The sequence below is a fragment of the Chinchilla lanigera genome, unplaced genomic scaffold (genome assembly GCF_000276665.1).
Source record: "Chinchilla lanigera isolate Chin_1 unplaced genomic scaffold, ChiLan1.0 scaffold00021, whole genome shotgun sequence".
NCBI classification, from domain to species: domain Eukaryota; kingdom Metazoa; phylum Chordata; class Mammalia; order Rodentia; family Chinchillidae; genus Chinchilla; species Chinchilla lanigera.
Genome location: NW_004955422.1, coordinates 18,900,014 through 18,913,739, shown reverse-complemented (window position 1 = coordinate 18,913,739; position 13,726 = coordinate 18,900,014). Strand labels below are relative to the sequence as shown.

General features: G+C 50.2%; 2 protein-coding genes across 3 annotated transcripts in view; one reads left to right on the top strand and one right to left on the bottom strand.

Moving 5' to 3' along the window:
- Window positions 1-651: 651 nt before the first annotated feature.
- Window positions 652-6,412, top strand: Npas4 (neuronal PAS domain protein 4). Of its 2 annotated transcripts, XM_013513816.1 has the most exons (8): window positions 652-1,111; window positions 1,820-1,971; window positions 2,128-2,230; window positions 2,350-2,623; window positions 2,799-2,908; window positions 3,254-3,389; window positions 3,511-4,940; window positions 5,695-6,412. In XM_013513816.1, the coding sequence occupies exons 1-8, from the start codon at window positions 937-939 to the stop codon at window positions 5,721-5,723; spliced, it is 2,409 nt and encodes an 802-aa protein (XP_013369270.1). In that variant the 5' UTR covers window positions 652-936; the 3' UTR covers window positions 5,724-6,412. The 2 variants fall into 2 exon arrangements, with proteins under 2 accessions (XP_013369270.1, XP_005384463.1); XM_005384406.1 differs by lacking the exons at window positions 652-1,111; window positions 2,799-2,908 and having other exon boundaries at window positions 1,889-1,971.
- A 5,431-nt stretch (window positions 6,413-11,843) lies between these two features.
- Window positions 11,844-13,726, bottom strand: part of Mrpl11 (mitochondrial ribosomal protein L11) — a 4,695-nt gene continuing 2,812 nt past the window's right edge. The window contains exon 5 of the mRNA XM_005384403.2: window positions 11,844-12,039. Within this exon, the coding sequence (XP_005384460.1) occupies window positions 11,934-12,039 (106 nt within the window). The 3' untranslated portion in view covers window positions 11,844-11,933. The remainder of the gene's footprint in view (window positions 12,040-13,726) is intronic.

Here is a 13,726-nt window from a genome sequence, read left to right as displayed (position 1 = left end):
AACAGGGTCAGGAATCACTGCAGAAGACAGCGTTGGTGTTGCTGCTTTTATTTTTGGCTAGGGGATAATAGGACCAAGGCCAAATTCAGCTGATTCCCTTCCCATAGAACTCCATTCCATCCTAGGGACTTAGACCCCCATGCATTTACCCGATAAATTCCCAAGGCCAGAGCTTGGGGAAAGGGGAGGGAATTATTCGAAAATAGCCAAGGGAATCCCACACTATGTAGACCCTAGGGAGGGAGTCTAGCTGTGACTTGTCCCCCAAAAGCCAAGGAAAGTGCCCCCAACCCATGGAATCAGAACCTTTGGCAGATACCAAGGGCGATTTGCCTATGATTCTATTGCTCCCCATTCTCCTACTATTCAGAAAAAAAAATCAATGTCAATACTAGCTCCTCCCTGCCTTCTACAAACTCCTGTCAGGGGCTTCAGGCCGCCCTCAACTATGCCCTGCCCTTCCTTCAGTTGAACCCCCTCAGGAGTCTGGGTCTCTACACCCCCTTTCAGGATTCTCTAAAGCAGCGCTTGGCTCTCGGCTCAGCTCCCGCCAGCCGCGGCCCCCTCCCTTTCCCCCATCCCCCCTTCCCCCTCCCGCTCTCCTTCCACGTCACGGGATGACGTCGGAAGCCAGGGAGGGAGGAGGAGCGTCCCCCCCACCTCAGTCAGCGGCTCCCGCTGCAGTTTGCTTAGCCCAACCTCCCGCTTTCTCGCCCCCCTCCCGTCTCTAAAATGTGCCCCCCACGCCTGGTAGGAGCTATATAAGGAGGAACGAGGCAGGCGAGGGGGGCAGCGCAGCCGAGCGGAGCCCAGGAGAGGAGAGAGAGCAAGCGAGAGCCTGAGCGAGATACTGGGAAGCGAGGAGGAAGCTGCCGGAGCCTCGAGCAGGAAAGAAGGTGCTGGGGCGCCCGAGCTGGAGCCTCACAGCCGGCAGTCATGTACCGCTCCACCAAGGGCGCTTCCAAGGCGCGCCGCGACCAGATCAATGCCGAGATCCGGAACCTCAAGGAGCTGCTGCCGCTGGCCGAAGCTGACAAGGTCCGGCTGTCCTACCTGCACATTATGAGTCTTGCCTGCATCTACACTCGCAAGGGTGTCTTCTTCGCTGGAGGTAAGCAAACTGGGGCTGCTGGAGATCGAGCTGCCGGGCACTGGGAACAGTGGAGCTTAGGGAACCGATGGGACTGCTGCGTGTCTAGGGCAGCATGTTGGGGACAGAAGAGACTTGAGGGGACTCAGGGCTTCCTACTTTTCCTCCTGAGCTCCATCCAGACTTCACCTTAGTTCTGGGTGAGGGTTAAAGAGACTAAATATTGTCCTAAGGGCTAGATTTATGGGAGATGAGCCAGGACAGAATGGACTCAGTCCCCACCAGCGCAGAGGCACTCCAGGAGTGCGGGAAGGGAAGTTGCAGGGACTCCGAAGAGGCTCCAAACCTTGAGAAAGGACTGTCGCTGTCCACGATAGCGAAAGGGCTTTTCTGCGGGCTCTTGAGCGCTGTCCGCGGTGTTGATCTATCGCCGGGTTGCTGTATGCTGTCCGCGGTGCTGAAGCGAGTCCGCTTGGGAGCTCTCTCCGCGGTTCTGATATTCGGGGCCGCTGAGGCTCCTGCTCTGGTTTAGAAGTGAGGGCTTGGTGACTGGGGACTTCCAGCAACAGGTCCCCCGGCCCAGAGCTGCGGGCAGCGAGTCAACAGGTGTTTACAGAGGCAGATTCATGAGAAATTCTTCCGGATTCTCTGAAACTCAGACCATGCCTTTCTCTTTTCGACTTTCTCTCCCAATCTTATCCTGACTCACCGTATCTTCTCACTCCACAGGCACTCCTCTGGCAAGTCCTACAGGGCTGCTCTCAGCTCAAGAGCTTGAAGACATCGTGGCAGCACTGCCTGGATTTCTGCTTGTATTCACAGCTGAAGGGAAATTGCTATACCTGTCTGAGAGTGTGAGCGAACATCTTGGCCACTCTATGGTGAGTACTCAGGCTGGGGCACCAATGGGGTACAATGAGTTTCTGCTCCCGAGAAACTGAGTTACTGAAGAGGGAGGGGTTCTATACTTCAGGATGCTATAGGCCAAAGATTGGCTCTTGCTATCCTCACTAATGGTCATTCCTTCCTTCCCCCAGGTGGACCTGGTTGCCCAGGGTGACAGTATCTATGACATTATTGACCCAGCTGACCACTTCACTGTGCGCCAGCAGCTTACCCTGCCCTCTGCTCTGGACACTGGTAAGAACTCTCCCCTCACTCCTCCAAGCCAATCTCCCTCCTGCTGCTCTGCTCCACCCCATCCACCATCTCTCTCATCCATCCACCCACTTAATAGTTTTTCTCTTTTATCTACCTAGATCGCCTCTTCCGTTGTCGCTTCAACACTTCCAAGTCCCTCCGGCGCCAGAGTGCAGGAAATAAACTGGTGCTTATTCGAGGCCGATTCCATGCTCACCCACCTGGAGCCTACTGGGCAGGAAACCCTGTGTTCACAGCTTTCTGTGCCCCTCTGGAGCCAAGACCCCGCCCTGGGCCCGGCCCTGGCCCTGGCCCTGGTCCTGCCTCACTCTTTCTGGCCATGTTCCAGAGTCGACATGCTAAAGACCTGGTCCTACTGGACGTCTCTGAGAGGTAAGTGCAGAGTGTTCAAATCCCAGGAGGAAATAAGGACAGAGATGAGGGGACCCTAGATTCTGAAGTCAGGGGCAGGAAAGATGGGGTTTAGAAGGGCAAAGGGAGGGAGTGAGATGCATGGGTTCCAAGCAAGGAAAACAGCAAGCTGACCTCACCCTTTCCACTTTCCCAGTGTCCTAATCTACCTGGGCTTTGAGCGCAGTGAACTGCTCTGTAAATCATGGTATGGACTGCTGCACCCTGAGGATCTGGCCCACGCTTCTGCTCAACACTACCGCCTGTGTGAGTGTCCAGAGAGGCTGGGGACAAAACAGGGAGCTGGGACAGGGGATGGGAGATCAGAACAAGGATGGGTTGTGGTCAAGACTCTGGGGAGATATCAAAGACTGACAGTTTTGGATGCCATAGGGTAAACATTAGAACATAGGGTGAGGAGCCAAGGCAGGATGAGAACCAGAGCTGGGAAACTGAGTGGTGAGGTCAAGGTGGGAAACTGAGAGGTGCAGGTTAGGGTAGTGAGAAAAGATGTCCTGGTTCCCTCAGTTGAGTGGAGAGGAGAGCAAGGTGGGAATTTAGGTGGTGTTGCCTGATGGACGTGCTAACTCTGCATCTCTTCTTTCTCCCCAGTGGCTGAGAGTGGAGAAATTCAGGCGGAGATGGTAGTGAGACTGCAGTCCAAGCATGGAGGCTGGGCATGGATTTACTGCCTGTTATACTCAGAAGGTCCAGAGGGCCCTATTACTACCAATAACTACCCAATCAGGTGAGTTGCAAGGCAAGGGACTGGGGGGCAGCCAAGTTCAGCATGGAGGAGACATAAATCTGAAAACTGCTCTGAGAATGGACAGCAAGCCCTTACCGGCTGCCTCTTCTCTCCTCTCCAGTGACATGGAAGCCTGGAGCCTCCGCCAGCAGCTGAACTCTGAAGACACCCAGGCAGCTTACGTCCTGGGGAACCCAACTGTGCTGCCCTCATTCCCTGAGAATATCCTCTCCCAGGAACAATGCTCTAATCCACTTTTCACCCCACCTCTTGGGGCTCCCAGAAGCACCAGTTTTCCCAGTGCTCCTCAACTGGGTGTTGTGTCTGCATCAGAAGAGCTTCCTCGACCCCTTCAAAAACTGGACTTCAGTTACCTGCCATTCCCTGCTGGTCCTGAGCCTTCTCTCCAAGCTGACCTAAGCAAGGATCTTGTGTGCACCCCTCCCTACACACCCCACAAGCCAGGAGGCTGTGCCTTCCTTTTCAGCCTCCATGAGCCCTTCCAGACCCACTTGCCCACCCCATCCAGCTCTTTCCAAGAACAGCTGACTCCAAGCACCGCAACCTTCTCTGATCAGTTGACACCCAGCAGTGCAACTTTCCCGGATCCACTAACCAGCCCACTGCAAGGCCAGTTGACTGAAATCTCAGCCAGAAACTACGAAGACCAACTGGCTCCCTGCACTTCCACTTTCTCAGACCAACTGCTTCCAAGCTCTACTACCTTCCCAGAGCCTCTGGGAAGCCCTACCCATGAGCAGCTGACTCCTCCAACCACAGCATTTCAAGCACACCTAAACAGCCCCAGCCAAACTTTCCCAGAACAGCTGAGCCCCAATTCCACCAAGACTTACTTTGCACAGGAGGGATGCAGTTTTCTCTATGAGAAGTTGCCCCCAAGTCCTAGCAGCCCTGGTAATGGGGACTGCACACTCCTGGCCCTCGCTCAGCTCCGGGGCCCCCTCTCTGTGGATGTCCCCCTGGTACCTGAAGGTCTGCTCACACCCGAGGCCTCTCCAGTCAAGCAGAGTTTCTTCCACTACTCTGAGAAGGAGCAACATGAGATAGACCGTCTCATCCAGCAGATTAGCCAGTTGGCTCAGGGCATGGACAGGCCTTTCTCAGCTGAGGCTGGTACTGGGGGACTGGAGCGACTTGGAGGGCTGGAGCCCCTGGATTCCAACCTGTCCCTGTCAGGGGCTGGCCCCCCTGTGCTCAGCCTGGACCTGAAACCCTGGAAATGCCAGGAGCTGGACTTCCTGGCTGACCCTGATAGCATATTCCTGGAAGAAATGCCTGTGGAAGACATCTTCATGGATCTCTCTACCCCAGACCCCAATGGGGAATGGGGCTCAGGAGATCCTGAAGCAGAGGTCCCAAGAGGGGCCCCTTCTCCTTGCAACAACCTGTCCCCAGAAGATCACAGCTTTCTGGAGGACCTGGCCACTTACGAAACCGCCTTTGAGACAAGTGTCTCAACATTCCCCTATGATGGGTTTACTGATGAGTTGCATCAACTCCAGAGCCAAGTTCAAGACAGCTTCCATGAAGGTAAGCCCAAGCCCAAGAACTCATGCCCCCCTCCTTCCAGTGAAATGCTAGGTGGGATACGGTGAATCAGTCCCCATCCCACAACTCAGTTTCATTAGGTAGATAACGTCACCTTCTTCGTAGGGTAGCAGTGAGGATATGAAAAAATGAAAATCTTATTGGTTCAGTGAACCTGGCAGACAGGGGCTGGTGTTGTAGGCTACAGTATGAGAGAATCTTTGGGTAAATATTTGTACATTAGAATTCCATGAGGACCTAGGTTAGTCACCACTCCATTCTGTAAATAGCATCAATCAAGGTCCTTAAGTTAAAGAAATTTTCCTTAAGTCACACAAAATTTGTTGGAAATTGATTAGAGTTCTATCCCTATGTTCTTTCCCTCTGAAGGGAATACAGAGCAAGCAGGAGTTGAGAAAAGAAATAGGATGAGAAAGAAAAAAGAAAAAGAAAAAGAAATAGGATGAGGATCAGCCCCAAACTCCATCACAACTTCTTCCTATTCACATCCCCATCCTTTCCAAACCTATGGTCACAGCTTCACTCCGTCCATACACATGGCCCCCTATGGGCGCCATCCGTATTGCATCCATATTACCCCATAGCTATATTGCACTCCATCCACCCATATTGCTAAGCTCCTGGGATGCTTCAAGCATGGGACCCACATATTTGAAGCCCATACTGTATGTCAACCCTGTCCCACATCCGTGTCTAATAGGCCTGACTGACTCTGTCTCCCTCTCTTTCTCTGCAGATGGAAGTGGAGGGGAACCAACGTTTTGAATAAGTCTGTGACTTAACGTCGTCAAGTATGGCATATTGTCATCAAGACGTGGAGCCGCTCTCCACCCCCCCGGGACTGTGGGGGGATTCTGGGGCCAAAGGGGGATATATCTAATTCCCCAGGCCCTGAAGGACTTTTGGGGGGGAGGTGGGAGGGCAAGGGAGGGGATCTTCTTTTTAAAAATCAAGGGACTTCAAGCGATCCCAGTTTCCATTTCAATCTGTATTCACTCGTAGTGAGTTTCCTTGAATGGATTTCGAGCGGAGAATGGGGGAGTCTCACTTCCCCACCGCGCTGCCCCATGGGCCTGGGCCAGTTCTCCACTCCTAGGGGCCAAGCCACCCCTGGGCCTTGGTGGGGGAAAGGCAGGGCTCACCTGGGCCAGGGCCCTAAGAGGCTCTTGACACCCTCGTAGAATTCTCTACACACCAGTAACGGGATTTCAATTCCGATGGACTCTGCCGCCCTGGCGGCCCTTCCTGTGACTTTTGCGCCCTGCACCTGGGGTGGGGGCGCGAAGAGACACTACATTCCTTTCCGATGGAGGAAGGCAGACCTGCCGTCACACGTGTGCTTGCACGAGTGCGTGTACCTGGTGCGGGACTCACCCGGCTACCAGACCGCCTGGGCCTGCCCAGTCGGCCACTTCGTGGTGCTGCGGTGACTTTGTAGCCAACTTTATAATAAAGTCGAGTTTGCCTTTTTGGTACTCTTGGTGTCATGCACTGCTGTGAAAGGGGAAGGGTGGGGGAGTCTGGGGTCAGGAGGCAAAGTCTGGACTGGCTCACAGCCCAGCATTTTTCACTCCCACATGCACTCATTCTACCAGTGCAAGATGTGGCCATGGCTGTGCTGGAAGCTGGAGAGTCTGGAGGCAGATGCTGCATCTTGCCTTCAAGGTGTCCAGTCCTAGAGGGTATTGGATCTTCTTCCTTCCTCCAGGCTTACAGTGTTCACAGCGTGGGAGGGAGCAGAAGGCCTGGGGATAGACACGAGTGACCCGGCCTTGGCCTGGACATGGGTTTGAAGCTTCTGGACTTCTCAGTTTTTCTTTACCTGGTTCTGCAGGAAAGCGATGCCCTTGTGAGGCCCTGGGTCTTCACGTTGGAAATAATAGCTACCTCTACAATCCTTGTATAGGGCTTTCAGCTGACAAACACCTTCACATCCCTCATTCACTGCAAGAAAGCTTCATGTCACTGACAGAGAAACTGATGATCACAGGCAAAAGGTGCTTTGCCCCCAGGTGGTGAGAGGAACAGGTGGGCTTCACACCCACATCATCTGGGTCCCAGCCTTAGACTCTTGCTCTGCTCCCACAGCTACCGAGCCACCATCTCAAATCATCCCTCCCAGATTCCCTCAGGAGGGCAAACCTGGCCTGGAGCAGAGGCCTCTCCCCCAAGTGCAGAATACAGAACCCACTCTTCTGGCCCCTCCAGGTCTGTGAGGGAGAGATGAGCAAAATCCAGTGGGTCAAAAGGAGAAAATTTCCAAAAATGCTATTTTCCTCCAATAGCCACAGGTTGTGGTTGGTGAGGGGCACATGAAATTAGGATGTAATTAGACCTGGAGTCCAGTCTGGCCTCCACCAATTATTAGCCGAATGGGTCCTGAATCTTAGTTTCTTTGCAGGTGAAGTGGGGGACACTTATCTCCCAAAGGCACAGTCAGGGTTAGATGGGGTCTCTTTCTAAGCAGAGAAGTCACAGGGAACATTTGAGTTCTTAAACTGAACTAGAAGGCAGTGATGGTTTGGAGGCGGAGAGGAGCCTTTTTCCTCAGTGAGAGGAAGGCAGCTCCAAGCCTCAGTCTTTCCCAAGAGAGACAAAGGGGCTGGGTTCCAGGAGGACACCCTCACCCCCCAGCCCTCTTCTCACTTCAAGGCCTCCCGCACTGGGACCAGGGCCTTCTCTTTAGGAGAGAAAGAGCCCAGAGCTGCAATGCAGATAATGTACGTGGATTGCCCATGGGTTCCAGGGACCTGTCACCACTTTTCCCTCCTTGGATGGGTCCTTGGGTGGGACACAGGGGCAGAGCCTTGCCCTCTGCCTTTCTTGTGTATCTATTCTCTATTTTGGACAAAAGAACTCAATTTTCAGCCCCAAGAAGGCTGTCATAGCTCTGTTCCACCCTGAGCACAGGGCCGGCACATAACAAGTGCACAGAAACTACTTCGCCAAGGTGATCATCTCACCAAGGATTTGAGTAGAGCGTCACCAATTTCTATTACAAAAAGTGTTCCTAAGTTCCCCTCAGGGCAAGAGTTTATAACTTCTAGCTTTGAAATTTAAACATCCATGAGCTCAAGACACATTGGAATCCCACTAGAAAACGAGCCCAGCCATCAAAAACAAGGAAAGTGGAAGTTATCACAGCCAGAGGAGCCTCAGGAACACACGATGGGAAAGTATACAACCTGGTATACTGGATGGAGAAAGGGTGTGACTCAACAAGGAAATCAGAATAAAGTCTGGGCTTTTGTTAATAATAATGTGTCAATATTGGCCCATTAACTGCGATAAAGATGCTACATAAGCGTATAATAAGAGAAACCGGGCGGGAGGGGGGGCGATGTGAACTGTGTCTACAGTCACAACTCTTCTGTAAATCTAGATCTATTCTGAAACAAAATGTTTCTTTAAAAAGTAGAAATAAAAATTCTGCGAGCAAAAAGAAAGACCACCCTGGTATTTGCTGGCGGTGGGTGACGGTAACGTGCGGAGGTGAGAAAGACGCGTCCAAGAACAAGAGATCCAGACTGTTTGGCCCAGAGCGCACGAGAAAAGAATTGAACGAGCCAGTGGCGCCACCTGCTGGACGAAGAAGTATCTGCTTCTGTCCCTCACTGGCAAGGTCTCTGGGCTGAGCATCAGTAATATCTCAGAATAGACCTGTTCACTGAGGCTCAGAAAGAGGAAAGAACTTGCCCAATGGCGTCCAAGCGGTACTGTATCTGACTCTGGAGGTAACTGACCTGGGAGCAAAGTGTATGAGAAAAGGCTCAAGTTTGGGGATCAGTAAGACTGAGCTCAAGTACTGGCTTTACCATCTCACTTCCTCATGGGATAAGCATTTACCACACCTACGTGTGCCAGGAGCTGTTCTAGGTGCTGGGGAAAATTAAACAAAACACTCATGATCCCTGGGCTTTATACAGCTTGCACTCCAGTTGTGGAGAGACAAAAGAAAAAGTAGACTAATCCCAGCACTCAGGAGGCTGAGGCAGGAGGATCAGTGTGAGTTCGAGGCCAGCCTGAACTGGATAGTGAGACCCTGTCTCAAAAAAAAAAAAAAAAAAGCCTAAAAGGAACGTGTAGTGTGTTTAATAAAGAACCAGCATGCTGTGGCTGGGCATGGTGGTGCACGCCTGTAATCCTAGCACTTGGGAGGCTGGAGGAGGATCATTGCAAGTTCAAGACCAGCCTGGGCAATAAAGTGAGCTTAAGGCCAGCCTGAACTGGATAGTGAGACCCTGTCTCAAAAAAAAAAAAAAAAAAAAAAAAAAAAAAAGAACCAGCGTGCTGTGGCAGAGCAACAGGTTTTGATTTAGAGTGAAGTGTCAGAAAACCCCTGTAAGGAAGTGACATTGAGATATGACCTAAAAGACAGGAAAGAGGAAGAAGAATATTCCAACTGAAACAAGAGTAAAGGCATTAAACTGGAAGATCTAAACTGTTTAAGCAATAGGCAGGAATTCAGCACACTGGCTCAACGCTAGCAAGGGAAGCGCAGATGGAGAGGAAGAGTTTCTGGACCACAGAAGCTTAGCTATCATTCCACGCCCAACAGGAATCATAGCCCACTATCCTTCTTTGTTGCAGTTACCACAGTTGTAACTTTGTGTGTCTGCATAACTGTGTTAAACCTCCACCTCTGAAAGTAGGAAATATGTCCATCACATTAGCTACTCTGTCCAAAGTACTGGCAGTCCTAAAGGCAGTGCCTAATACATACGCTCAAAAATTGTTTAACAAATGACATTATCACAGGACTGTTTGTAATTTTAAAACAACACAATCAAAAAAATATCCAAGAGTTGGGGAGTTCATTAAATAAATTACGGCCCTCTAGTAAGACAGAATACTAAGCCATCATTAAAAATTACTTTAGTAACCAGGCATGTGCCTACCTATAATCCAGAATTCTGGAACACTGAGGCAGGGAAATCATGAGTTCAAGTCCAGCTTGGGCAAATTAGTGAGACTTGTTTCAAAGTAAAAAAAAAAAAAAAGGGAGGGGGACGGCACTGGAAATATAGCTCAGGCAGAGATCCTGGGTTGATTCCTCAGTACCACCAAAGAAAGAAAGAAAAGTGGCTGAGTGCCTATAGGGCCAAGAGGCTGAGACAGGAAGATTCCCTGAGCCCAAGATTGTTCTCTCTCCCCCACCAAAAAAGTTTTAAAAGGCAGTATGAAAAATGTTCTAGTAATTCTATTTTTGGTTGTTTGTTTTGTTTTTCTTCTGGTACCGGGAATCGAACTCACGACCTTGCACTTGCCAGGCAGGTGCTGTGCTCTGAGCTAAATCCCCAGCCCCTTCCTTTTTCTTTTTTTTTTGTCTTTTTGAGACAGGGTCTTGCTAGGCAGTGCAGGCTAGCCTTGAGCTCACTTTGTAGCCCAGGCTGGTTTCAAACTCATAACGATCCTCCTGCCTCAGCCTCCCGAGTGCCGGGATTATAGGTCTGCACCATCACACCAGGCACGTTGTAGTAATTCTAAAAGTACAACACAACAGTATAGAGTTTGTGTTACTATTTGTAATGCTGGTGATTCAACCCAAGGCCTCACACATACTAGGCAAGTGCTCTACCACTAAGCTACATTCCCAGACTAGTTTGGTTTTTTAAAAATATTACATAAAATGCACACACAAATTTAAAATGTAGAAAAAATACGGTCAAATTGACAGGAGTCTCATATGGATGGATTATGGGAGGTTTTATTTTTTTACAGCTATTTTGTGTACTTTTGAAATTTTTTTGGTGTACAGTGGTCTCATACATATAGATGCTCAGTAAAAACTACACCCTCGACTCTTACCCCAACTCTTTGTCTTTCCTCGAAGACAAGAATCCTTGATGTTCTAAATGATGGGGAAAACAGGAGGCCAACTGAAGGCACCGGCTGAAGCTTTGGTTCTTCTGCAGGTTTGGTGGCTCTGAGCTCACCACAGTCCATGTTCAGCTGTCACCTGACCCAAAGCTAAGGTCAGAAGCTTAGTAGAGGAGCCTGAAGTAGACCCTAGAATCTGGGTGTTCTGTGCAGTGATCCTGCCTGGGGCTGTCATCAGGTCTCCTATTTTGAGGCTGAGGTGACAAGTTCCCAAGAGATAGTCATACCAGAAAAGACACACCCAAGTCCCTGCATGCATGGGACTACTCACCTGCCCACCCTCTCATCCTTGTGGAGAGAAAGAACACAGATTCTTAATTGAAAGGCCTGGCTTCTACTACCTCTCATACCAACTTAGAATCTGGGGGCTATGGTCTCCTCGGGGTTCACAGCCCAGCAGCCTGGCTCCCAGTGTGGCAAGCCTGAGGTGAAGGGACCTTTAAGGGGTGGGGCTTAGTGGAAGGCCTTTCAGTCATGGGGGCTCCATCCTTACAATGGATGAAGGCTGGTCTCAAGTAGAAAGCAGGTGTGATAAAGCGAGGCCTCACCCCAACATACATACACGTGCAGGGCCCCTTCTGTATGCAGGTGTTACTCTTTCCACTTCTCTGCTAAAGGGGCCTCACCAGACACCAGTGCCAAGCTGCCTGGACTTTGTAGCCACCGAGCTAAGCAACATTCTTTTCTTTTCTTTTCTTTTCTTTTTTTTTTTTTTTCACTCTTTTCTCTATAAAGTACCCAACCCTAGGTATTTTGTTATAGCCAACATCTTATTTTGCTTGGTTGAGCCTCCAGTTACATTTTGAGAAGTATGAAAAACCCTACCTACTTCCTGGAGCAGCTAATGTCTGTCCGGGTTGGGTGCCATCAGTGCTGGTCCCTTCCCCACCCGTCCCAAGACAGAACTTGAGTGTGGGTGACAAAGGATGTTTACTTAGGCTTAATCCCTTGATACTCATATATATAAAAATATATAATTTAAAATCAGGAAAATAATCATGTTGATGTGACCTCCCAGCCCTCCCTTTGGCGCAGCCCTCCCAGCTCCTGTTTCCAGCTGTTTCCTTCAAAATCCTGGAGTGTGGAGGGCAGGGGTCACTTCTTGGCAGCCTCTGCCTGGGCTGCCAAATCCGCCTCTTTCTGAGCAGCCAGGAACTCAGCTCGCTCCTTCTGGAAAGCGGCCAGCTCTTCGGCACTGAGGCTGCAGGTAAAGAAAGACACAGGTGGCTGACAAGTTGGTGAGTGGCGGGTCACCAGTGGGAATTCACAAGGGCCCATGTCACTGTCACAGAGAACAGCTGGCCTGGCCCCTTATCCCCCTCTGGACTTCTCAGCCTCCACATTTCTGCTCATCTGTTTCCTCTGCCAGGAATTCCACCCATGATATTCATGCTCCCATCCTACCTTGTGTTCTCTTCTTAAAGCCCTACTCACCTTGTGAGGCCTCAGCTATGCCACAGTCCAGATTAACTAGCTCTTTCTCTGTGATCCCTTTGGACAATTAAGTCTGAGGGATATGCATGAGTATCTCCCTCAAGGCAGGGATTTGATCTACTCATTTCTGCTCCTCTTCACCGGGTGTGGTGGTGCACGCCTGTAATCTCAGCAGTAATCCCAGCACTTGGGAGGTTGAAAGAGAAGGAGTGTTGGGAGTTGATACCAGCCTGGACTACAAAGTGAGCTCAAGGCCAGCATGAACTGCATAGTGAGACCCTGTCTCAAAAAGACAAAAACAAACAAACAAACATTTCTGCTCCCCTTAAAGGAAAGATGTGAGAAAAGATCAGGCTTGACAGTGCATGCCTGTAATCTCAGCATTTAAAAGGCTGAATGTGTGGGGCATGGCCCATGCCTGTAATCCCAGCACTCGGGAGGCTGAGACAGGAGGATAGTTGCGAGTTTGAGGCCAGCTTGGGCTACAAAGTGAGCTCAAGGTCAGCTTGAACTGTATAGCAAGACCCTGTCTCAAAAAGACAAAAAAATAAATAAATAAAAGGCTGAAGGAAGAGGACTGCAAGTTCAAGACCCTGTCTCAAATAAAAAATATAAAAAGCCAGGTTGAGCCGGGCATGGTGGTGCATACCGGTAATCCCAGCACTCAGGAGGCTGAGTCAGGAGGATCGTTGCGAGTTTGAGACCAGCCTGGGCTCTAAACTGAGCTCAAGGCCAGCCTGAACTGCACAGTAAGACCCTGTCTCAAAAAGACAAAAAAATAAATAAATAAAAGGCTGAAGGAAGAGGACTGCAAGTTCAAGACCCTGTCTCAAATAAAAAATATAAAAAGCCAGGTTGAGCCGGGCATGGTGGTGCATACCGGTAATCCCAGCACTCAGGAGGCTGAGTCAGGAGGATCGTTGCGAGTTTGAGACCAGCCTGGGCTCTAAACTGAGCTCAAGGCCAGCCTGAACTGCACAGTAAGACCCTGTCTCAAAAAGACAATAAATAAATAATAAATAAAAAGCCAGGTGTGGTGGTACATGCTTATAATTTCAGCACTTAGGAGGAAGCTGAGGCAGGAGGATCACCACTGAGTTTGAGGCCATCCTGCACTACATAGTGAGTTCAAGGTCCCCATGAACTACACAATGAGACCCAGTCTAAAAAAAAACATAAAAATCTATCTATCCATCCATCCATCCATCCATCCACACACACATACACATATATGGGCTCGGGAATGTAACTTAGAGCAAAGGCCCTGGGTTCAATCCCTAGTACTGACAAAAAAAAAAAAAAAAAAAAATAGGACTTCAGTAGAAAACAGTTTAGAAAGGTAATTGGACGGCCTAGGACAGTGGTGGTGAACCTATTCCAGAGAAGTGCAACAGAAAGGCTGAAGTGCTGAAGCTTGGCTTCTTCTGCAGATCTGGTGGTCTTGAGCTCACCGT